The sequence below is a fragment of the Crinia signifera genome, chromosome 4, assembly GCF_055691185.1.
Source record: "Crinia signifera chromosome 4, ASM5569118v1, whole genome shotgun sequence".
Classification (NCBI taxonomy): domain Eukaryota; kingdom Metazoa; phylum Chordata; class Amphibia; order Anura; family Myobatrachidae; genus Crinia; species Crinia signifera.
In genome coordinates, this window is record NC_139220.1 from 263,058,403 (window position 1) to 263,085,501 (window position 27,099).

The following is a 27,099-nucleotide window of genomic DNA, read 5'->3' on the forward strand; positions in this document are numbered from 1 at the left end:
CTAAATTGTGACTGAGCCAGCATGCGTTTTGAAATAGCCGTGGACCTGAGTGCCGGCTGGGATGCCGGGTGGAACGCGCAAAAAAACAGCACTGGGGAGAACACTGTACACCAATTGAAATGTAACTGTGGGATTTTTAATGTCACTAGCAAGTGTTATTTGAGAGTGTGATTCTGCTACAGCAGAAACCACTTTACTATCTGCTTACCTCCTGTCGGCTTAAGGAGGCTTTCATGCCTGCGGCCTGAGGGCGATGACCAGGGTTGTAAATCAATTACTGAGGACCAGGACCACCATATCTATCTGAAGATCCCTGCCGCTGACCTGAACAGACTGACAGCTGGCCGGCCGCATCGCTATGAGGAGGGTTGGAGGAAGCAAGTACACGGAGGAGGAGAATAGAAAGAGCAGAGCTGGGGATGTGTGCACAGCCTGGAGTGTTCTGTGTTTCTGCATGCTGTAGTCTAATTCAGCGTGCGAGCAGCGCACGGAATGCCACACAGTGCACTGACTGACCTCCAGAGCTGGTTACTGCTATTCCCTGCAGCCTGCGTGCTCAGCCAGTCACTGAGCCGCAGGCTGCTATATCAAACACGATTGGACAGCTGAGCCGTCGCTCTGCTGTCCTCTACTTCTGTATGGTTCCAGTGGCTGTCAATCTCAGCAGCGCAATGACACTGCCTGTCCCTGACAGATGCTGGCGCCCACCACAGACTACGCTGACGCTGCTCCTCCAAGCAGTGGCGGGGGCTGCCACACGGTGGTTACGCCTCTGCCCTACTTCCACCACAGCCTTAGTCATTTGAATAATTGGTACTTATATGTTAGTTGGGCACCCACTATAGTTAGTACACTCATACCCCCACTATCCATGTCGGCACGGAGTTGATTTTATATAGCCCGAAGCATGGAAAGCGTAGCGAGCCCCGCAAGGGGAAGCGGAAAACTAAGCAAATAGCTTAGTGGGCGCCCAACCAGGGCCGGATTAACAATGGGCCTGATGGAGCTACAGCTCCAGGCCCACTCTCCAAATAGGCCCATTTTGTAGATGGGGACTGGAGCTTTGCAATGAGCCCAGCCCCGCATCCCTGGCCCCTCGGGATCCGGAGATACCGCAGGCCAAAGCTGGAACGTTTTCCCCATAGGATAACATGGGACCCGCTAATTCCAACCCCCACCCAGGTCAGATGGATGCCAGTTCCCCCTCCCCCCCCCCCCCCCGCCCTGGCATCACAGAAGCTCGAGGTTCATTCGAACCCAAATCTCTGGGCCTTCGATCTGATACCAGGTTGGTTCATATGGGTTAATTGGTTCCAGAGATAAACCGATTTTTTTATTTCTGAAATATAATTTCATGACTGTTCATGTTCTTTGAGGGCAGTTTTCTCTGGACCCAAATGGTTTCATGGGACCAAAATCATTGGAAGCCCAATTAAAAGTTCTTCAATATGATACATGGGTCAGTTAGTTCCGAAGATATAACTGGTTAAACAATATAGCCGGTTAAAGGGGGGGGGGGGGCTTTCTCTCCCCTTCACACCAGAAAATGCAGGGACTAGGCTAGTGTAAAAAGGGCCAGCATGGGAATGTCCCGGCATGATCCTGGGACCATATTCCCAGGTAAGTCCCTGCATTTTATAGTTGGAAAGGGGTATTATTTCAAATAACTGGGACCTGCAGTGCTCTGAATACAGCCGAGCAGCCCTGCACTCTCTGCCCGGCTGTCAATGGCTGTCACTTCTGCCTGGCGGCGGCTGTCCCCCAGTTACCTCAAGCATGTATTCCCCTTGGCAATGAGCATGTAATCCCACATGGCGATGAGAATGGAACCCCTGCCAATGAGCATGGAACCCCTGGCAATTTTCATATAGGTAAGCAGCACTTATGTAGCATAATTTTTAATAGGCATTATGGTGTTTGGCATAATACGTAATGGAAATTATGGTGTGTGGCTTAACATGTCAAGAGTATTATGGTGTAAATTTTTAATGTGCACCTTTGGCGTGCAATGTCCCTGTTTGTGAAGCATATTGTGAATTTTGGCTCAATCCGTTTGGTATAGTTTGTATTTTGGCTCAATCTATGTGGCAAAATGTGAATTTTGCCTTAATCTGTGTGCCATAGTGTGAATTTTGGATCAGTCAGTGTGAATTTTGGCTCATTCCATGTGGCATAAAGTGTTAGAGGCAAGTACTGTATAAGGGGGTTACTATTGTGTTGCATGATTTGTATAAGAGGTATATGGTGTGGTAAACTTAGGTGACCACACAAAATGTTCTGAAATGTTGTCTAAGTTTTGGCTTTCAGTATTTATGACTGGAGTGCCGCCTCACCCCGCAAGTATCTTAGGACATCAGCCTCCTGTGGGTGCACCTTTGGAGGACACCGGCAATATATCTCCCTGCATCCTATGAGTGTCGGAATTTGTATATATGCATTAAACTGCACCAGCACTTTTCTTAATAAATTTGGAGCCTTATGTGTGCCGCCTACTTTTCTGCGACCATATAGAATGGACTCACCCCTAAGGGGGTAACCCAGATTATATACAGTATATACATTGCACTCTTTGGCTAGAGGGAGAGTGCATATATATCATCCGATGCTCTCAGTGCTGGCGATACATGGTCGGCACTGAAGCCCAAAGTCTGCAGCAGCCACTGGAAGGTAAGTATATTCTATTTTCCTCTTTTCTGGGCCAGGCCCTTGCATATGCCAAACTCTTTGCCATTTTTCCACCCTATACTAAACTCTTTGCATTTTTCCTATGCAAGCCCCCTGCCTTTTCTAGCAGGCACACACACACACACACACACACATTATATGTAATTAGTATTTACACAAATAGAGACACACCCATGAGCAGACCACCCAACCAGAACACTGGTCATGCCCCAACATTATTAGGTGCTGGCCACAACCCCTATTATTGAGCATAATAGGCCCTTGATAATTTTCAGCTCCAGGCCCATTTATACCTTAATCTGGCACTGCGCCCAACTAACATAGAAGTACCGAATAATTGTATTGCAGAATAATTAAATCTTTGGACTTCCCACCAAATATGAAGGGAAGACCCAAGCATCTTTTTTCACCACCAACTAACAGTTACGCACTCCCTAGGAACATTTTACTCAGACAACCATTGTCTTAGTGGACATTGATACCAACGCATAAGGAATATAAAATGCATATCAGCTACAGAGGTGCATTGTGAGGAGACTTGAGTGTTTAAAAAAAAAAACAGTTTCCACTGCTCCTTTAAAAAACTGCTCCCAAATTCCTTATGCCAAATGAGGGTGGAAGTAGGTCGTACTCCAGCCAGCAGTTTACAAACAGTATGCTGATGCGGGAATAAAGGGGATGTAGGCCTGAGGGACTCAGAATAAAAAAAAAGCTGGAGCTAAGAGAAGAAAATAATGTTCCTCAGAACGTTGAAAGCTACTTACCCTGTACCTATATGCGTTCCATAGGAAGGAGCAATTTCTTTAAAAAAAATATCATATACAGGTTGAGTATCCCGTATCCGTGCATCCCTTATCCGAATTATTCCAAAAAACGTGGTTTTTGGAATCATTCAATTTTTTTTTTTTAACCCCCCTAACCCTCTTTTCATACTTACTAAGTCCCAGGGTGTCCACAGCAGGCCTCCGACATCTTCTCCAGGGTCTCCAGCGGTCCCAAGAATGCATTGCGCGAGTGTGCGCGCGCGCCGGTGACGTCACCGGTGCGCGCACACACTCGTGCAATGCATTCCTGGGACCGCTGGAGACCCAGAGAAGATGCTGGAGGCCTGCTGTGGACGCCCGGGGACTGCGTTGACACCATCAGGGGACAGGTAAGTATGCCTAAAAAAATTATTCCAAAAACCGAAAAATTCCCCTATCCGGAATGCTTGTGGTCCCGTGCTCGTAGGATACTCAACCTGTATAACTAATTGGATAAACCATAGTCTACTGTACCAGTGAAAGGGCTCATGTTGACTAGTTTGAGGATAACAACTGGTGCTTTGTATATACGATAATTACTTTAAACAAACTCCAAAATGAAAAGTGTTAATGACTGCACACACTCGCCCTATGTAAAGTGCGTCTGTTTGAGGTCCTGGTGTATTTTGATGCTTTCCAGCGATGTAGCTAATTAGGTAGCTAAGCAGATAGTCTGTGCCTCCTGCAGCTGGGAGAGAAAGGCTTTACATTACAGATCTCTGTGTTTCTCATAAAGTAGCAAATGGGGTCATGAAACGCCTCAGGAGGAGAGCTTTTATTTTTACTGTTATTTTTAATGTTATTCAATAAATATACTTGCCTGAGACTTTTCCTTCTCAGCTGCCCGAGCTGCTGTATTGTAGAATTACTGTATGCTATGATAGCTATACTAATTATGCTACCGCTGTGACTGTGAGGCCATGACCATCAAAGTTCCTTTGTAAAGTATGCATTTCTGTCTCTCACATCTCATTTGCTGTTCTCTCCCAAGATATCAAATATCAAATGCTTTATATGATGTATCTATCTATCAATCTAATACTGTATGTCAGCCTGACTGATAAGTAGCATCATATTGTAAGACATCATTTGTATGGCTGTGATCTAGCTGCGAAACGGATGTCTAGTGTCTACTGTTCAATGCAGTACAGAGAGGCAGCAGGCAGAACAGTGTTGGGCACAATATACAGTATGGAAAATTAATTAAAATTCTTTATTACCGGCGTAAATGGTTAGTTTTCATCTTGATGTACAGTATATCTAATAATATGATCATAATGGTCTTTAATAGGAAAAATCATTACATTTAATGTATAGATAATGAAAGAGGTTTTATGACATAGACTTTGTACGAATTGAGGAAGACAAAGGTCCTTATTCTGAGTCATTGGCTCCCTTGCGTGTTTGCGCATGTGCGGCCACTGTGTGAGAACGCCCACGGGGAATAGATTATTCGCTGGCTCTCGCACACATCAGTGCAGGTGGGGGGGGCGTGGGTTTGAGGGCTGGGGCTGGGCGTTCTCATGGTAATTCCCCAATGACGCGGGTATGGGGCGGGCATCTGATGTCAGCTTATGTCAGATGCCCGCCCGCTTGCTGTACAGGCACTCACATATATAAGACACCAAAGAGGTGTCTTTCATTTGCGAGAGTGCTAGAAAAATCATTCGATGGTACGCGACCATCGAATGATTTTGTGCCCGCACGCAAGGCCATTCGCATGCCTTCGGGTAATAGCACCGAGCGAGGGGGGGGCAGGTGACTGTGCGTGTGGCATGTGGCAACTGGTGGACTCGCAAGCCTGCGAAATTCACACACTTGCGAGTCAACCAGAATAACTCCCAATGTCCCAATGTCCGCCAGGCCCCTAATAACTGTCATTGTGACCTGCAAGGCCCTCCAATAACTGTGTCGGTGTTTGAGCCCCAACTATACGGCCATCTTACTGGTGATGTATTTGGAAAGAATGCAGTGACACAGAAGATGATAACGGATCTGGCTCATCCCACTTTTCTGAATACATAATTGAAAGAGGGCACAGTTGAGAACAAGATAAAAGAGGCCACTGCAGGGCACTGGCATATCTCTCCTAGGTGCCAGACTCTTAATGGACCTGTGTGTACCACACACTTTGTACCCATTACAGATACACCAGTATGCTATGCCCACTGAGGCACAACCGTTTGGTATAAGCATGTTTATTATCAAGGTCAGTGCATCTAGAGTAGACTGTCAGAACAGTTCACAGCAATATAAGCAGTGACACATAAAAGTCTCTGCACCGCGGAATTGCTTTATGATTTCATATCTGAAAACTATGGTTCTAAATATAGGCACGTATAAGTTTCTTTCTTTGATGTTGTTCTACATGAAAGGAATATTACTCAACTAATTAAAAAGTAAGTGGGAATGGAACAAAATGTTAATTGCTGAAGTGTTCTTATAGCAAAGTTTCTTCATTTTGCTTTAACAAGTGGCAGACAATAAATCTAACCTACAGATATCCAGAGCATGGTGTGCTGACCTAGCAATGGGGTAAAACATTTCCAAACGTCTATTTCTTTGTCCTTAAGGCCCTCTACATGTGCCCAGTGCGGAGTCAGTCTGCAATGCATTGCTTAGTAAAAGGAGGCCATATTTGAGTATCAATAACTGAAGGTGAAAACAAGACATGACCTCACTCACATCTTTGGTATACTAGTAGCAATGACCACTTCCACACAATTTCTTTTCTATTATCTCTAGTTCAGTTCAGTACTAAATAAATACAACAGGGAAAATGGGAAAAGTAATTTGAGATCACTGGCTAAAATATAAGTGACTTTTTTCAGAGGTCTAATCTTGGAAAAATAACAATATTTTTAAGAGGAAATCTGTAAATTAATTATTTTATTTGGTGCATTGTTTTTGTAATATTGCTATTGATGATGTCAGACACCAGGAAAAATGTTCCCGATCACTGTGCGGCTGTAACCAATGAATCTTCTTGTGCTACCCTCCCCTCCAATGCGTTTCAAATCCAAAATGGATCTTTTTTTTTCAAGGATGGTGGTGTGCTTGTTTAATGCTCTTTAAATACTGTGTTATTTATTGATAAAACAGGAACAGGAAGTCCAATTTTTGGCTTCAAATCAATACTTACTTGGCAATTGGTCTTTTGTCTTGTGCAAATATACAAAAAAGGTAAAAGCAAATAAATAGATAGCACTCACAACATGGTATGTGTAGTCTTGATGTTCTTGTGGGGGGGGGGGAGCACATTCACTATTATTTTTTATTTTCTTTAAACCCTTGTCTTTTCATTGTTACTATGAAAACTGAGTATTAACGACATACGAGTGAAATGTTTTTCTTGGGTCAAACATTCACTTATTACACTTCCAAATTTTGTGCTGTATCTTATTTAAGATACCATATATTGTATAATTGCTACTATTGTTCCTTAGTTTATTACTTTTTTCCCCCATTTGTTTTCTACCAAAAATATTGAATTGTCAATAATAATTGTCAAGTTACATAATTTTTTATTGTAACACTCATTGCTTCAATAAAAATATACAAAAAAGAGATTGTAAAAGAAATAAATAATAAATACAAATTTGATATATATTATATAAAAAATGTAAAATAATAAAAATGCAATGTTAATTTTAAATTAAAGGGAGGTAGTTTAGGGAAGAAGTGTGTGATGTTTGGTTTACTTTAAGAATGCTTAAGCTCAATGTCAATATTTAGTCCCATAAGTTCCAGTGTTTTAAGTTTATAAATCCACTGTGTTTCATTATTTTTGAGTAGGGTTACAAAGACTCCTCTTCTCTAATCTTTGTGAACTTTTAGAACGCTGATAAATTTAAGTCTGTGTGAGTCTTAAGCTGTGAATCTTAAGTTATCTTTTGATGTTATACAGATGCTCCTAAGTTCCTCTTAACTTTATTTTGGTCCTTGCTTTTTGATTTTTACATCCCTTGCAATCTGTATAGTAATTAAATCTATGTGCTTCGATATGTATTGTTTTGTTTGTATTGTTTTTGTTTTCTGGGTAGCGTTCAGAGATGGAACTACCCTTGGTGCAGCAGGTGTATTGCACAGGGGACCCTGAGGACTAATGGGTCAACTGCTGCCACCAACTGCTGTGTGGCATATTGTGAACTTGGGTCTTGAGCAATTAACACCCCTCCCTCTCCCCTGCCCCCCCCCCCCCCCTGGACTTTATGCACCCTCCACAGTGACCAGAAAGAGATAAACATTCTACTAAATATTGTGTCTTTTAAAAGTTTTTTTTATTATTATTATTATTATTATTATTATTATTATTATTCACTTCACCTAACACCCTTCCTCTCCCTCTTCTCCCTCCCAACCCTTCTCCCCTTGTTACCCTGCACACCACACACTTGTAGCACTGAGGTATGCGTTATATATATGGTGCAACACTGGTGCACATCAAAAGGGAAATTGAAGTAATCTAAAATGAGGGTGGGAAGGTTTAAAGAAAATAGTGGGGAAGCCAGGAAGTTGTCAATGAAGTTGAAGATGTGGTCTGGGGGAGATAGATGACAGCAACCTGTAGGTAATCTGGTTGGAAAAAGACGAATAGTATAAACCTCAAAAGAAGACAAGGAAAGGGCTGGTTGGGAAGAAGTATGAGTTGGAAGGAGCAGGCGTGTGATATGGGCTTACAGTTCCAATGTGCATGTCAAATTGAACATCTTAAAAAACTTTGATTGCTGTCCTTATAGGGTGTGTGCATATTGGATGTTTTTGTTACACCACAGTCTTTAAGTTGTTTCCATTAAGACATTGGTGATGCCAATGATTTTGGCTCCCAGCGAGACCCATGCGTGATATACTGTATTGGGGTTTGGGTTCTGCTGCGTTCTCTGTTAGTCAGTAGGAACCAATGAGCCACACTAAGTCTTACAAATATCTTTTATGTGCTCTCTCTAGGAATGGCAATGCTATAGGAAGACAGCGGAAGAAAGGACCTGGCCCAACTTTATGACTACATGAAGAAAAAATAATCCGGTGTCGTAAAATCAGAATTTATAGAACTGTGTTAGCCAGAGGAATACATCATTGGCAAGAGAAGACATGCAAATGCCTAAGATGCTCTGTAATAACTATACTGCACAAGTCCTGTATGTGTAGTGTTGCCATGACCCAACATTCTGCTATTAAGTACTAAATGATGGCGATTATTTTTAATGTGGAATGACTTCAAAGATTCCCTAAAAGTATGGAGAGCCCCAGTTGCCGGAGTTATGGACCAGCCAATCTCACCATCTACAGGGTCAAGCTGAATAGCTCCAACTCCAGCTCTGAGTTCATTGGTGTCCAGCTGATACAGTCCTACAAACTTCTCATCATACCATGCTATGCATTGGTGGTACTGATTGGCATATTTGGTAACTACCTTCTCTTGTATGTCATCTGGAGAACCAAGAAGATGCACAATGTCACAAATTTCTTTATTGGAAACCTGGCTTTCTCTGACATGCTTATGTGTGCCACCTGTGTGCCCTTCACTCTCGCCTATGCCTTCAACTCCCAGGGTTGGGTTTTCGGCAAATTCATGTGTTACTTTGTGTTTCTGATACAGCCGGTAACCGTTTATGTTTCCGTTTTCACCTTGACGGCCATTGCTGTGGACAGGTAATCTTCCCTTATTTTTATTCATGCTACAGATGCAAAATGTTTGAAATAGATACTTATATATGGGAATTGCTGAGGGTAGTGTCACATTGCCATTGCCACTTGCATATATTAAGCCCATACACACTAGATGAGAATCGCTTAGAAGGGCCCTTCTGAGAGCTATCTTTTAAACAAAAGTCTACTGTATACACTCAATATGATTAACGATGTGCGCTCCCATGCATCGTTAATGACCCCTTCCATCTGTTGAACATGCAGGTCAATTTTGGCTATATAGCCAATGACCTGAATATTCAGTGAGTCCTGAACAATGTTGTTTACCGATATAGTTCAGTGTGTACACTCAAATCGTCCACAAGTTGCCGATATCATATACTATATTGGCCGCAGTGCAGGTCATCTAGTGTGTTTGGGGCTTTAGACCTAGGATACCTTTTATTTTTTTCAGTTCGTATGTCTGCTTACAGCCTAAAATATTATGTAGCCCTGATAAACTATGTGCATTCAGTCTAGAATAACCATAATAAGCATTTGTTTCAGTTACTCAACTGACAATAAAGTTTTGTTATTACCCCAAATCCATTCATGTAGATTAATGCAGAACAAGTGAAATTGGTTATGTATCAGAAGACTTCACTCAACTAGACCATTTCAGTTACTGTAGTTAGAATAGATGGATCTGTGACTATGGGCCTAATTCATTTCTGATTGCATGGCTGCAAATTTGCAAGCTAGGTGAATATTAAGATACTGTACGGCCTGTAGTTCACTTGCGCAATGCCATCCTGTGCTAAACTCCTGCTACTTCTTTATCACTGGCCCTATGCAAGTTGATTGACATGTAGTCGGAGTTTGCGGGTGAAAACAATCCGTTTTCTGGGAGTGTCAGGGAAAACGCAGCCGTGCCCAGATGTTTTAGGGTAAGTCACGTGACTTCAGCTTCGTCCCCGATCCAACTCTTTCTATTGCAGCCGCCAAGTAAATCCTGGGCTACGCACAGACTGCACACACTGGAAAAATGATTTGATGGTGATCGGTTGGCGAATGTATATACAGCTATTTGCCGATCCAGCTAATATTTGTATGCCGTGCTAAGCAATTCGCAGGCTTGTGCGGGGCAGGTTTTTGCTCTGGCAGGTTGGTGTGTACCTGATCGTAGGGCTCCAAATATTAGCAGCCCAGCGATCAGGTCTGAATTAGGCCTTACATCACAGATTCAATGGGGTAAATGGGAGTTATATTGAAGATGGCATGTTGCTCACAGCAATCAATCAAATTATATTATTATATTATATCTTTTATCTTCTAAAAGGTGCTAAATAAATAAGAAGTACAATCTGAATTGTTGCTATGGGCAACATCCAATCTTAAATAGAACTCCCATCTTAATAAATGTAATTTACTCCAATATGTTAAAATCAGGGTTGCCTACCCTCCCGGAGGGTCCAGGAAATCGTGTCAACCTCCTGCCCCCCCTGAAAAGGTAAGCAAGCCTCTCGCGAACCCCATTCCCTCCCCCCCATGGTGGGAGGGATTTGTGTCTTTGTAACCCCAACCACCGCTGTGCAATTCCTGAGACACCAGAATTGCATGGTGGGGGCGTGGCCACAAAAATGTGATCACATTGGCCACGCCCCCACACTGATCATCCGCCACCCGCCCCTATCTTGCCCTGTCAGTGGCCCCGCCCCCCGCACCTCACTGAACTGGCAGCTAGGAACTCTGCAACCCTGGTTAAAATATTTCTGACATTCATGCAAGATACATACCTCCCAACTGTCACGATTTTAGAGGGACAGTCCCGATTTTCGGGTCCTGTCCCGCTGTCCCACCCGCGGCAGGCATTGTCCCGCTGCGGGGGGGTGACAGTTGGGAGACCCCCAATCTAGTAGAATAGACGCTGTGCGCATGCGCACAGCGTCTATTCTCGTATGAAAATGAGGTCGCGGCTAATTAGCATAAGCCGGGCCCTCATTTGCATACGCCCCGCCCCCTTTTTCGGGCGCTCGCACGGCTTCGCCGCGCGAGTGTCCCTATTTCATACGGACAGAAGTTGGGAGGTATGAAGATATAATGCTGTACATGATCAAAAGGCAGAGCTGGGAACTGAGAATTGCATTAAGAATTTGTACAACGCTGTTGTAACATGACCAGTGGATCTTGCAGTTCTCTAGACACAGAGGTCAGAGGGCTAAACACATCTTATTCAGCTCTGAATTACAGAGGCACTTACACTGCAATATTCTACAATGAGCCTCTTATTTCCTCTAGAACTATGGTCCTGACTGATCAGGGTTTGATTGAATTTAACTCTTCCTAATCTATGTTATGACCTATATCTTGGCAAATCCAAGAGTCTATTGAGATTTAATTCACCTATGAACCTGGGATCGTAACTACAATACAATTCTGGATACACTGCCTTATTACTTTCTGATATTACAACCATCCATTTTACTGTATAGTTGACATTCAGCTTGTTTTAAGTTGATTTTTATGAAGATTTATAATATATTATATTAATTTTATTTCTGCAATGTATTATTTAATGTTCTTTTAATAGAATCTCTTTATTCAAAATATTATTTAATATAGTACTGAATTCTGTGTATTGTAAAACATTTTCCAGTCTTGTCTTTATTCTTCTACTATGTAGTTGCAGTAAACTGTTTTGGGGCAGACGCCTTACCACGTACATTTAAAAAGGGGGTAGCTGTATAAGAATTGGGGAAAGGAGCACGTGTTTAAAGAAGCATTGGGATATTCTAATGGAGACAGAGAGACAGGTGAAAGATGTGGGACAATGTCATGCCGTTTTGCAGGCAAGAAAAGGCCTTCTGTACAGTGGCGTAGATAGAAATGGGTACTTGTTTCCTAGAACGGCCACAATCGTGAGTGATCGTGGCTCTTAATTAAGGGACACGATCCTCACGATGTGGCCGATTTTTTACAATTTTTTCCCTTTGATTGACAGAAATCGGGTCAATCGGTCGGTCGCGACCAATTAAAATCGGCCGCGATGCGACCGACCGATTGACCCGATTTTTCCATAGACTTCAATGTTAAAAAATCTTTTAACATTGAAATCGGTCGGTCTTGTGCCATTATAATGGCACAAGATGAGATGGGCTTGATTAAGTCCATCTCACATAGGGAAAAATGATAAAAAAGGTGAAATGGGCCAATATGACCCATTTCACATTTTTTATGTGCCCGCCATGACCCCACGATAGACGTCAACCCGAAGCGTGGCGAGCGCAGCGAGCCCGCGAGGGGCGGCGGTGCGCGTCCTCCGACCTTTTCATTCCCCTACTATCCACTAGGGCGTGGAGTGAGAATAGAATAGTGTGGCGAGCGCAGCGAGCCACCGAGCCCGAAGCGTGGCGAGCGCAGCGAGCCCCGCGAGGGGACGCGTATACCTGTAAAGTTATACGCGTCCCCTCGCGGGGCTCGCTGCGCTCGCCACGCTTCGGGCTCGGTGGCTCGCTGCGCTCGCCACACTATTCTATTCTCACTCCACGCCCTAGTGGATAGTAGGGGAATGAAAAGGTCGGAGGACGCGCACCGCCGCCCCTCGCGGGCTCGCTGCGCTCGCCACGCTTCGGGTTGACGTCTATCGTGGGGTCTAGCCCACTTAGTAACATTTGGGGGGGCAATTGAAAATAATCATGTGAAAAAAAAAAAAAATCGGGTGAAAAATCGGTCGGTCGGATCGGTCGCATCGCATGCGACCAAATCGCATGCGATGCGATCGATCCGATTTTTTATCTTACGACCACAACGATCTAAATCGTTGTGGCCGTTCTAGGAAACAAGTACCTAGAAATGTTGTACCCCTGTGCCAAAAATGATATCATTTTGCCTACATGCTTATTGAGAGGCGTTTCTTGCTCATTGCCAGGGCTTTCTCGTGCTTTGGGGTTACATGTTTTTTCCAGGGTTTACGTGCTCATTTCTAGGGGTTCCTTGCTTATTGCCAGGGGTTACATGCTCGTTGCCAGGGATTTCTATGCTCATTGCCAGGAGGATACATGCTTGTTGCCAGGGCTGTTTTAGCCAGGGTGTGTTGCATTTATGGGGTCACACACTGCATTTGACCCCATAAATGTAACATACATCCATTTCTCTCAGGGTAATATCCAGCAAACTTGGAAATTGGATTCTTTCACTACCATGTAAAGCTAGATGTACCTAATACATGCTTAGGAAAGAACACCCCTGACCTGTCCAACTCCATTTACTGCAGGCTGCAAATTACTGTGCTCCTAAAAACATCTGAAAAGTCTGAGCTTTGTAGTTCTCTGTAAATCTGGTTGGTTGCAATTGCACAAATGCCATAATGTGACTAAGAAGAGCATTGACACTGTGGTTTTTCACTTTTGGAGGCTAATTCTCATTTGCTGTGACAACCCACCCATGATATGCATACATCTGGCTAGCCACTCCTCTGTTATCTCCAAGGAATGCTGACTGAAATTCACTCTCTTTGTGTATAAAGTCACTCCAGGATTTATGAACAGAAGTAAAATAGTGGCAGTTTGCCTGTGACATCGCCATTGTGTTCGCATCTAAGTCAGGCTGCCCCCAGGCGACAGGGGGGGTCAAGGGGGACAGTCATACCGGGCCCCGACCAGTTGAGGGGCCCCGAGGCTTTAAGGGACTCAGGGGCTGTAAGCATGGCTGCCTAGTCATCTGTCTGGTTACTCATACTAAGGAGTTTAGTAATATCACGCAACGCGCACAACCACATGACGCACAATACTGTGCTCTCCCATCTGCCCTTCCCTCTTATATTGTATAGTAAACATTAATTATCTGTTTCTAATAATAAAAAAAAGACATTAAATATGTAATGTAAAAAAATATACGTGAGGTGTTGGGGGGCCCCAGAGATATCAGTGTTCTGGGCCCCAAGATTTCTGCTGCCGGCCCTGACTGCCACACATGGGGTTGTGCTACATATTAGGGGGGCCTGGCCACCTTTCTTAGAGCCAGGCAGGTCGAACAGGGGACGGGCAAATAAAGAGCCGGAAAGCTTATGTGGCTGTCCCAGCTCTCTGTGTAGCAGACCACCCAACAAGCGGATGGCCCTTCTGGTATTTACCAGTACAGCCAGATTGCAAGTTTGGCCCTGCTTGTGGGCGTGATGATGTGACTGCATCAGTGTGGCTCCACCCATTGGTACACACTGCGTCATTACTGGCAATTTTAAGCAGGGAGGGGGGTGGAGCAACAATTATGCAATTCAGTGCAAGCCACGACATCAGCTGCAAAACTACATACTAGGGAAGATGGTGGTGACAGACTTAACAAGAGTATCGGAATAAATTTTGTCATATACAATATATATACAGTGGTGCAGAGCTAACAAATTAAATAAAAATATAAAAGTTTGTATTTACTTTACATAAAATAAATGAATTGATTAACACATAATGTATATGGAATATCATAAATGGCAATTAAAAAAACGAATGCACAGATTTATAAAGCCAGGAGAAGTGATAACGTGGCTGGCCAATCAACCTCACAAACTTTGTTGTGAGGTTGATAACTTCTTCTGGTATGTATTTGTTCATACCTTTTTTTTTATTATTTTTTAATTGTACGCACCGTACAATTAAAAAATAATTTAAAAAAAGGTATGAACAAATACATACCAGAAGAAGTTATCAACCTCACAACAAAGTTTGTATAAATACTTATACTGTACCCTGTTTTATTTGTACCATCTGTAGCCATACCCCTGACGAAGTCCTCTGTGACGAAATGCGGTTGGGTTATATATATATATATATATATATATATATATATATATATATATATATTAGAAATGTATTGACTTTTACTGTTACCATCCAGAACCCTGTAGATTTGCATTTACAGATTTTTAACAGATTTTCTTCAATTTGACACTTCATTACACCACTAATTCAAGCACACAATTATGCTACAGAGTAGAAGCCGTTATAGAAAATGATAAGTTATACTCTACATCTATAGTTTACTTATCTTATTACAATCTGCATATTATAATTGACAGGAGGCAGTGTTCTAACCATTACAGAAAGGTAACTCTACATTTAAATAAAGGCTAAAGCTTATGTGACAGGAGCCCCTGAAACGGTGGAATGAACGATGACGTACCTGGATCGGGTGACAGCAGTGGATTCTGGGTTTCTTCACGGCCCTTGTTAGCTGACGAAAGACACATAGGACGCCCCGGGGAAGACCCACAAAGAAAAGAGGGCAACCACGGTTAGCAGCAATGAATATTTATTAATAGGAGATGTAGTGCAAGTGCTGCGGTACTATTCAAGTATTTGTGCAAACATCAAACAAGAAAAAGGCATATAAATATTCCTGTCTGGATTGAGTAGCCAATGACCACATCAGTAATAGTCAATGGCCAGTCTGCAGTGGTCATTTACCATCTCTTACCAAAAGACAACAACATACACCTGTTGCAAATAAAATGACATAACATAATGACTTCAGTAAGATAGTGCAATAGAACGAAGTTTAAGAAGACGATATGAGAAAGAATGATATCAATGAAGATAAGACTGTCCCTTAAGCACTCACTGTAACCAAACTGCTTTACCACAAAATGTCCGCCAGGTAGCGCGACACCTTATACATATGCATGCTAAACTGTAGTCCCAGATGCAACACAGTTCCTGAGGGTGAATAAAGGTTGCACGAAGAACAAGTCCTCACTAGTGAATTGGGGCCCTATTTTAGTGTGCACACTACTATTAAATAGACCAATAAAGTTAACAGTCCTCATAAGAGGGCAGACGAGCCCCCGTTACCTAGGGCAACTCCCTGTTGGAAAGATAGCAAACAGGCTGTAGGGCTAACCTCAATACAACAATAGCCTCTGCAATGGGGTCAATGGCTCTGTAAGCGGCCAGTAATAGCAATGGAGTCAGTGGCCCTGCAAGTAGCTGTTTAGGAACAGGGTTTGAGGGGCCCCTGTAAGTCCAGGCACTGTAAACACACCCTTTACTGGGGTAACAGGGCGACCAATAGGGGTTGGAAGGATCTCTGGGGCCTCAAGTATACTGGAGGGCCTTTATGGCTGGGGCGGCCAGGTTACAGGGCAGCCAGAGGCAGGGTCTCTGTTAATGGGGCCTCACAAACAGTCTTGATTAGGGCAGCAGGGTGCAGGTCAAGTAGCGGATGGACTGGGTACCTGAGTCTCAGGTGCTGATGCCAGCTCCAGCCGGTCACGATCCCTGCCATCTCCTTCCGTCCACTGGCTCTGGCTTCTGGGGTCAGCGGGGGTCACCGCCGATCAGTGCGCCTTGAAGATCCCTTAGCTCTCACCTCTCCTGTGCCCGAGTCCTGACACACTTCTCCTGGCTGGCTCTTGCAGCGGCGTCTCTCTTGCACCCGGGTCTCGTCGCGCACAGCTGTCAATTACCGCTTGGTCAGCGACTCCTTAACTCCCCGGCTCTCTGTTCGGCAGGCTGTTCCTCTTTCAGTACGCCGGGCACTGCTCTCCGCTCTCTCTCCCTTCCAGCCACCCTACTCCTCTGCTCACCTCTGACCTCCTGGATTCGCGCCCTGCCTCAGCCAATCAGGAGCATGACAGGCTCCCTGTATGTGAACATGAGCTGGGAAACTGCTGGGTCTGTTTACCCCTTCTGCTCCAGTTAACCCTTCATGCCCCAATCCATGGGCGGAAGGGTCTGTTTAAATAACTTTGGGGTAAATTGAAGAGGGGGGAACACCACGGCAGTGGGGTGCCACACTTAGTCACTAGGACATGTGTTTAGATACCAATTGAATGCATGGTGCATAGCACTTTATGAGAATAATAACATTAGTGCAGGAGGAGGCAATTAGACATTTTAGCTAAAAGGGTATCTTTTCTTCCTTTTATGTTGTTTGTTTGTTTGTTTGTTTGTTTGTTTCATTCATCCCATCTTGTTTCTGCTAATGGTGCTCACTTACAGTAAAAGCATTTGTACTAGTAGCTCTTGTGTAGTGTTTGGCATGGAACAATAAGAAACACAATGCATCGAACCACTTCTGCAGACTAGTTAACAGAATCAACAAAACCACTGGCCAGCGGCGTAACTATAATTTAGCTCCCCCCTGCCCCTTACACATTATGCCACACACTGGCCCTTATTCTGGTTGGTGCGGTCGAGCCGCATATGCGGCTCCGACCGCACCAGACGAATCCCCGCCCACCCTACGGATCGCCACGGCCGTCCGTACACGGACGGCTGGCGATCCGCATAAAAATGGTGGAGGCTACGCCTCCACCATGGTGGGAGCTGCCCCCTGCATTCGATGGTCGTCGACCATCAAAGGCAGGTCCGCACGCCGCGGCAGCTCCCGCAAGCTGAGACCACACGGACAATCGTCCGTGTGGTAGCTTGTATGGGGGCTGAAAGCTGACATCCGGCGACGTCAGCTTTCCGCCCCCATGAGTTGCGTCATGGCCTCATTACCATGCATACGCCCCGCGTTTGCATGGGAACGCCCATGAAACGCGGGGCGTACACATAGGGAAATGAGGGCATGATGCCTCTCACGCCCCTATACGCCCCCTTTGCGGCGGACGAAATACGTCTGCGGCGAAGGGGGCTGCACATGCGCAGATTGACCTCTGCGCATGTGCAGAGTAAAAACATCGGCGGTACGGCCGCACGCGGGCCGTACCGATCCGATTAGAATAAGGGCCACTGTTATGCTCCTTACACATTATGGGCCAGATTCTCTAAGCTTCAAAAGTGTTAAAATGGAGAGTGATAAACAGTCAGCCAATCAGCTTCTACCTGCCATGTCACAGACTGTGTTTGAAACATGTCAGGCAGGAGCTGATTGGCTGGCTGTTTATCACTCTCCATTTTATCACTTTTGAAGCTTAGAGAATCTGGCCCTATATCACACCATGCACTGGGTTTGTGTGAATTTACACAGAATTCAAGAAATAATTGTTAGGTTCATTATATAACCAACATTAGTTTTCATCTAGTGAACACATTGGGGGAAATTTAGTAAGATGAGAATAAGACTTCACATGTGATGTTGCCATGGGCAACCAATCAGATTATATCTTCTAGAGGGTGCTAAATAAATAAGAAGTAGATTCTGATTGGTTGCCCCTAGCAACATCACATGTGACGTCTTTTTCCCCATCTTAGGACAAGTTCAGAAAACTCAAACTGGGAAAAGGGGCCTTGCTAGGAGAAGCATGAAAAAGACTGAGTATGTCACTTCTGGGGCACTCTTTATTTTATTATTTTGCTATTTACCTTTAAAAAAATAAATTAAAAAAGCAAAAGGACGGTCTCTATCACCGCCTTATTTGGAGATTGGGCACAATATATCCGATTATTATACAACATTAATTTACATAATTAGTATAGCAATGATAATTCATCCTTTTGTGGAAAATCTTCCAGTTCATGAAGATACATAAGCTTGTGTGTCACATTCTAGATCAGACAGTAATGGTTTTTGTATTAATAACATCTGTTCATTAATAGACACATGAATTTCTGTCTGAAATCGCATACATCATTACTCATCTCACATATTAGTAATAACTCCAGGTGCGAAAATGAATGTCCTTTCCTGTTAAAAGGTCTTATATACTGTATTTAATATTCGTCTAGACCAGCAGGATCGGACTAAGAGGCTGCCATCTGCTCCCTTAATGAATTATTATTAGCCGTTTTAGATATGTTAATTGCCTCCTAGTGAGTTATATTCTTATATATTATTGCAGCATTGTACCAAACTGTTATATACGATACTTATAATACCCCTTTCACACTAATTACCGGGTACAAGCCGTTTTGACCCAGTAATTAGTGCGATGTGACAAGGGTTATTGTGTCTCGAAAATGGGTAGCAACATGGCAAAATGAACCGGTAAACAAGAGTCCTTACAAGAGTCGACCTACCCTTTTCCTGTTCACACTATGGAGGAGGCAGTTGCTGTGGAAACATGTAAACATACATTGAAAACGTCCAGACATATTCCAAGTGACTGCATGTAAAATCCTTAAAATACAAAACAATAGGGCATAATACTAATATTCATTGGATATCGAAACTGTCATATTGTAATACATAGGTAAAGGTTCTCCTTATAAACCAAAACAATGGTTAACAGCTGATAAGCCCAGTATGGCAACCCATCTGAGCCTAACTGATTTAATACACACAAGTAATTTCTAAGAAGCATGAAAGCCCGAAGTTGTCAATGAGGCCACGCACTGTTAGTGTATCCAATTTATAGATCCACGACTTTCGACCTGGAGCAACAATTTTGATGTATCTCCCCCTCTTTTAGGGGGAGATACATTCTATAAATGTTTAATGTGGTAAATGACTATAATAGCTGCAAATGTCTGGTTTTTAAAGGAATATTTACATAGGTGTATAGAGGCCCATTTCCAGCAACCATCACTCGAGTGTTCTAATATTACATTGTGCTTGCTAATCATTTTAGAAGACTAATGAATGATTAGAAAACCCTTGTGCAATTATGTTAGCACAGCCAAAAATGGGTTTTGTGTTCAAGAAGGCTCTGCTAGCAGAGCCTTCTTGAACACACATCTCCCCACTGTGAGGTGAGGCACCAATGAACTGTATTGGGACCTGTTAGAAATTAAAAGAATACAGGACGAATACCCCTGATTTTAAAACCTTTTTGAATCTGATATAATGTTCCATTTTATTAGGAACTTCTTTCTGTGCCTAATGAAGACAGGGGGAAATTTACTAGAGGAAATTTGTAAAAAATAGGTGTATTTGTATCCAGAAATACACTTATTTTTTACATTAAGGGGGGTATTCAATCCCACCAGTGACAGTCCGAATTGTCGAGCATTTGTTTTTCTCGTTTTGCTCGACATGAATATTTAGCTCGACAAGTCGAGTTATCGCCTATTCAAACTGTAATTTCAATCCCACCAGTAACAGTCCGAATCAGGGCCGTTTCTAGACAATTTAGCTCCCAGGGCGAAGAAAAAAAAATGCGCCCCCCCCCCCCCCCCAAAGATACATAACATGGAATAGATATAATTGCGCGCGCCGAAGGCGCGTGCCGAAATAGTGGGTGTGGCTTAATTCAAAAGGGGGTGTGGCTTAATATAAGGGCTTGGCCTGGCAGGAAAACAATTACCTTACATCACACCTAGTACGCCTCACAGATCAAGGTCAAACAATGACAGGCTACTTAAATCATTATACACTATTTATCCATGATGACAATTACACATTACGTCGCACACCGTGATGACAAGTACACATTATGCCGCACACTATGAGGCCAATTACATATTACGCCGCACACCGTGATAAAAATTACACATTTTTGTTGCACACCGTGATGACAATTACACATTATGTCGCACACAATGATGCCCATTAGACCCCACACTGTGATGCCCATTACACCCCACACTGGGATGGCAATTACGCAATACTCCCCACACCGCAATGCCCATTACACATTATGCCCCATGAGCAGCTGCCGCACAACTGATGCCGTTTACTAATATGCCCCCACAGTGCCAGATATGCCCCCACAGTGCCACACATATATGCCCCCACAGTGACAGCTATGCCCCCACAGTGCCACACATATGCCCCCACAGTGCCAAATATGCCCCCACAGGGCCAAATATGCCCCACAGGTATGCCCCCACAGTGCCAAATATGCCCCCACAGTGCCACACATATATGCCCCCACAGTGCCACACATATATGCCCCCAGTGTGCTGGATATGCCCCCCAAAGGCCACACATATGCCCCCACAGCGCCACACATATATGCCCCCACAGTGACAGCTATGCCCCAACAGTGCCAAATATGCCCCACAGTGCCACAGATATATGCCCCCACAGTGCCAAATATGCCCCCACAGTGCCACAGATATATACCCCCACAGTGCCACAGATATATGCCCCCACAGTGCCACAGATATATGCCCCCACTTTGCCACAGATATATGCCCCCACAGTGCCACAGATATATGCCCCCACAGTGCCCAATATGCCCCCCCACAGTGCCACAGATATATGCCACCTCAGTGTCACAGATATATGCCCCCACAGTGCCAAATATGCCCCACAGTGCTGGAAGCAGCATACAGTGACTCACTGTCTGCGTCTCCCCCTGCTTCCATTGCCTATGCTGCTGCCTCTTCTTCATCTTCATTGGGGAGGGGAGGGGAGCGCATCACATCTCTCTCCTTCCCCTTCACTGAGCTGTCAGGCATTCATACATCGCGGGCTGTCTCCTGATTGGCTGACAGCCCAGTGACATAGTGAGAGAGGGGAAGGAGAGACGCACGATGCGCTCCCCTCCCCTCCCATGGGAAATTAATCAGCGGCGCCGGCGGCGGCGGACGCCGGTGACCGTGAGAGGCGAGCTGGGAGGGAGAGGAAGGGAGGCGGTGCTGGGGGGAGCTGCCGGGCGCCCCGGCTGTTTATTAGAGACGGACAAGCCGTGCGGCGCCCCGGGCTGCTGCACGGCTTGTCCGCCTCTAGAAACGGCCCTGGTCCGAATTGTCGAGCATTTGCATTTGTTTTTCTCATTTTGCTAACTGAAAATTTAGCTTGACAAGTCGAGTTCTCATCTGCTCGACAAGTCGAGCTCTTCCCTGCTCGACAAGTCGAGTTCTCCCCTAGAGAGGAAAGTGGCAATTGTCAGAGATAGGCTTCATTTTTATAGTCAATTATATAAAAGTAGATATCTTGTTAAAAATGAAAATTCTCCTATAAAAACCATTTCCAAATCAGCAGACTGCACAATGCTGGTATCTCCCTGAAGTCTCAGTACAGGAATGAGAGCTCTGAGGTAAATTGCAATGCATTGCATTGTAGAAGTAAACAAAAGAATGGCAACAAACAAACATTGGCCCTTATTCTGGTTGGTGCGGCCAGAGCCGCACACGGTGCTCTGGCCGCACAAACCAATCCCCGCCCACGAGACGGATCGCCACGGCCGTCCGTACACGGACGGCTGGCGATCCGCATAAAAATGGTGGAGGCGTACGCCTCCACCATGGTGGGAGCTGCCCCCTGCATTCGATGGTCGTCGACCATCGAAGGCAGGTCCGCACGCCCCAGCAGCTCCCGCAAGCTGAGACCACACGGACAATCGTCCGTGTGCTAGCTTGTATGGGGGCTGAGAGCTGACATCCGGCGACGTCAGCTTTCCGCCCCCATCACTGGCGTCATACCCTCATTAGCATGCGTACGCCCCGCGTTTGCATGGGAACGCCCATGAAACGCGGGGCGTATACATAGGGAAATGAGGGCATGAATCCCCTCACTCCCCTATACGCCCCCTTTGCGGCGTAGTAACGTTATGTGCGGCGAATTCGCCTGCACATGCGCAGATTGACCTCTGCGCATGTGCAGACGGAAAACATCGGCGGTACGGCCGCACGTGGGCCGTACCGCTCGAATCAGAATAAGGGCCATTGTATCCTGAGTAATTCTGCCCCAGCATGGATACAAGGGACCTAAACATAGGTGTTTGATCAAACCAGAAGTAGACATAAAGGGGGAAATTTACCAATATGAAAAACCTAGTTTTTCGTATTGGTAGTTTCCCTACGACTGCATACGACTGTTTAAGTCGTATGCAAAGTCGTGTTCCGGAGGATCAGTTACAAAGCAGTCATATACGACTGCTTTGTAACCCTCCGATGGTGTAATGATTCGTATTAGCGGCCATATATATGGCTGCTAATACGAATTATTTGTAGCAGTCTGCACGGATCAGTCAGATCCGTGCAGGCTGCAAGGTGTAAAAAAAAATTAAATAAATAAAAAAAAAACCGGCGTGGGGTCCCCCCCACAGCCGAAACCAGCACCAGGCTGAAGGAGCCGGGGCCGGTAATTAAAAATCAGGGAACCCGACAAATAGGGGCTCCCCGATTTTTAACAACCAGCCCCAGGCTCCAGGTCCGGGGCTGGTTCCCAAAATACGGGGGACAAAATGACTAGGGTCCCCCGTATTTCAAGAACCAGCCCCAGGCACAACCAGCCGGCAGGGTAATGCCACAGCCGGGGGGAGACTTTTTATACAAGTCCCCCCGGCCAAAGCATTCTCCCTACCGACCAGTCAGCCTGGCCAGGGGCCCTGGGGGAGTGGGGACCCCCCCAATAAAGGGGTCCCCCCCCTCCAGGACTTACCTGACCAGGCTGAAGCCTGGTGCTGTCCTCGATGCCCCTGGGCGGTGGGCATCGAGCTGATAAATGGTGTAAAAAAAAGATGAACCTATTGTTTTTTACTGTGGCACTACAAGTGCCAGCAAGCCTCCCCAGCAAGCTGGGACTTGGAGAACCACAAGTCCCAGCCTGCTGGGCATTAAAGGGCCCGCTGGCACTTGTAGTTCTACAGTTAAAAAAATAGTGCACAAAACACACTGATACACTTTTAAAATAAAACTTTATTACACACAAAGCCCACACATACTAATACTTACCTATCTTCTTTCCGTAGGTAGCCCTGATGTCCTGTGTCGGCGTCTTCTGGTCCTGTGTCGTCTTCTTCCTCCATGTCGACCGTCGCTGTCGCCGTCCGGATCCGACGAAATCCATTTGGGAAGCTGTGGAAGGAAACCATACTCACCTGTCCCAGCGCGACGTAGTCCAGGTAAGGGTCTTTGCAAAAAAACAAACCGACACCCCGAAACCAGACCGGACTGACGGAGACGCACGGTGTTTACATCGTGCGGCTCCGCCTCCCGAATGCCGCTATTGGCCGCCTTGCGGCCTAGCGGCCAATCAGGAGCCGCTAGGCCGCAAGGCGGCCAATAGCGGCATTCGGGAGGCGGAGCCGCACGATGTAAACAAACACACGTGCGTCTCCGTCAGTCCGGTCTGGTTTCGGGGTGTTCGTTTTGTTTTTTTGCAAAGACCCTTACCTGGACTACGTCGCGCTGGGACAGGTGAGTATGGTTTCCTTCCACAGCTTCCCAAATGGATTTCGTCGGATCCGGACGGCGACAGCGACGGTCGACATGGAGGAAGAAGACGACACAGGACCAGAAGACGCCGACACAGGACATCAGGGCTACCTACGGAAAGAAGATAGGTAAGTATTAGTATGTGTGGGCTTTGTGTGTAATAAAGTTTTATTTTAAAAGTGTATCAGTGTGTTTTGTGCACTATTTTTTTAACTGTAGAACTACAAGTGCCAGCGGGCCCTTTAATGCCCAGCAGGCTGGGACTTGTGGTTCTCCAAGTCCCAGCTTGCTGGGGAGGCTTGCTGGCACTTGTAGTGCCACAGTAAAAAACAATAGGTTCATCTTTTTTTTACACCATTTATCAGTTCGATGCCCACCGCCCAGGGGCATCGAGGACAGCACCAGGCTTCAGCCTGGTCAGGTAAGTCCTGGAGGGGGGGGACCCCTTTATTGGGGGGGTCCCCACTCCCCCAGGGCCCCTGGCCAGGCTGACTGGTCGGTAGGGAGAATGCTTTGGCCGGGGGGACTTGTATAAAAAGTCTCCCCCCGGCTGTGGCATTACCCTGCCGGCTGGTTGTGCCTGGGGCTGGTTCTTGAAATACGGGGGACCCCTAGTCATTTTGTCCCCCGTATTTTGGGAACCAGCCCCGGACCTGGAGCCTGGGGCTGGTTGTTAAAAATCGGGGAGCCCCTATTTGTCGGGTTCCCTTATTTTTAATTACCGGCCCCGGCTCCTTCAGCCTGGTGCTGGTTTCGGCTGTGGGGGGGACCCCACGCCGGTTTTTTTTTTTATTTATTTATTTTTCTATTTTTTTACACTGCAGCCTGCACGGATCTGACTGATCCGTGCAGGCTAAAACGCAAATAGAACAGGAAAATGGTGTTCTATTTTCCTGTCGTATTTGCGTGGGTGTTTTACACCACTAAGCAGCCGTATTGTCAGTACGGCTGCTTAGTAAATCAGAAACCACCATTCTTTTGAATGGTGATTTCTGTCGTATCCTATCGATGGTGTAGGGCATTCGTATTTGTAACTACAAATACGAATGTTCCATCTTTAGGACTACGAATTGTTGTATTTTTGGGATTGTAAATCCCGAAAATACAAATTCGTAAAAAAAAGGTGTATTTCTCCCTACGAATACACCTTTTTTCTACGAATCCATTTTGGTAAATGTCCCCCAAATAGACATGTATACAGAAGACTTTCAATGGGCAAAATGCAGCACAGTGAACATGAAAGGTGAGCAGAAAAAAAGATAATACTTCTTATATGCCAAATGGAATAATTTAAACAAATGCGTAATAATACAAGCTGAAAACTGATGCTGACAATGGAATAATGGGTTAAAGCATACCATATAAACATGCAGCAAATGTAAAGTTAATCAAGAGGAATATTTAGCAAAATATCACAAAGACAGAAGTCAAGATAAGCACTACAAACATTAGTACAATCCTGCATATACATTTAACACAATTTATGAACATGCAACAAGAGAAACTCCCTTGTCACGACAGAAATAATTGTCGAGTTAAATTTGAGGGAAGAGTGATTTCAAACCGTCGAGGTCAGGTGAATTCTTTGACATTGAATAGGCTGCAGGAATTATCTCGACAGATTTTACCCAAAATAACTCGACAAGTCGAGTTATGTTAAACTCGACAGTCGAGCAAACCGAAAACCAAATCAGGCGAGCTCTGCTCGACAAGTCGAGAAAACTAGACAATGAATAGGCGACCTCATAAATAACCAACCTCTCGTCGAGAAAACAACAAAGCTCGACAAAAATAAGGAGCTCGACAGACATTGAATACCCCCCTTAATATCCCGAAAATACGGCAATTCGTATTCGTATTGATAGCACATCAATACGAATACGAATTGCTGTATTTTCGGGATAGTAAATGTCAAAAATAAGTGTATTTCTGGATACAAATACACCTATTTTTTTTACAAATTTCCTTTAGTAAATGTCCCCCTTAATGTCTGTGAATCCTGTGTTTTGATCAATTATATTGATCAAGGACATGTCATACTGAAAGGTGATCACCACTGAACTTAGATTTCCGCCCACTCTGTCCAAACTTGTTATTACCGTGTGAGGTCTCATTCTGTATGACCTTGACCACTTCAACTATCATTTTCAGTTTATACTTACCTGAGACAAAACATGTTGGATGATTCCGCTTGTTAACTTTAAATGTGTATCGAAATACCTTTATTGAATTGTTATCTTCTGGGAAAAAGAGACTTTTAAAATGAAAACCGTTTTATGGACTTCTGTTGTTTATCTCATTTGAAATAGAAGAAATACTTGGAAATAACAACTGGGGGACCACAAGAAAGTTTAGGGTGCCATCCCACAATTGTTTATATATAGTTTTACATAAATGTAATAAAACCTATTGCACTGCACTTACTGTATATACCTTGCACATCCCTGTCCCTCTACTAGCCTCCTCTCCAGCACCTTCACCCGTGTGATGTCATATGCCCATGCATGTGCATAGAAACATAGAATTTGACGGCAGATAAGAACCACTTGGCCCATCTAGCCTGCCCCTTTTTTTAAACATGTCACCTCAAACCATATTTGATCCTTATTTTTTTGTAAGGATATCAATATGCTTATCCGAAGCATGTTTAAATTGTACTACTGTATTTGCGTCTACCACCTCTGATGGTAGGCTATTCCACTTATCTACTACTCTTTCTGTGAAAAAAATTCTTCCTCACATTTCCCCTGAATCTTCCTCCCTCTAGTTTCAGAGCATGTCCTCATGTTCTGTTGCTCCTCTTCCTGTGAAGAATGTCTCCCACCTGTACCTTGTTAAAACCCTTGATATATTTGAAAGTTTCTATCATGTCCCCCCTTTCATTTCTCTGCTCTAAAGTATACATATTAAGATCTTTTAGTCTTTCCTGGTACGTTTTGTGATGTAGGCCATGCACCATTTTAGTTGCTCTTCTTTGTACAGTCTCTAATGTATTTATA

The 27,099-nt window shown here is 44.6% G+C and overlaps 1 protein-coding gene across 3 annotated transcripts in view; it reads left to right on the plus strand.

Annotated features, from left to right (window-relative positions):
• LOC146075337 (prolactin-releasing peptide receptor-like) overlaps positions 1 to 27,099 on the plus strand; it is a 138,095-nt gene that overhangs the window by 39,401 nt on the left and 71,595 nt on the right. For all 3 annotated transcript variants that reach the window (XR_014473558.1, XM_083184472.1, XM_083184473.1), the window contains exon 2: positions 8,436 to 9,140. Coding sequence is in view for 2 of the 3 variants with exons in the window: in XM_083184472.1 (XP_083040598.1) it covers positions 8,725 to 9,140 (416 nt within the window). In the remaining variant the exon portion in view is untranslated. The remainder of the gene's footprint in view (positions 1 to 8,435; positions 9,141 to 27,099) is intronic.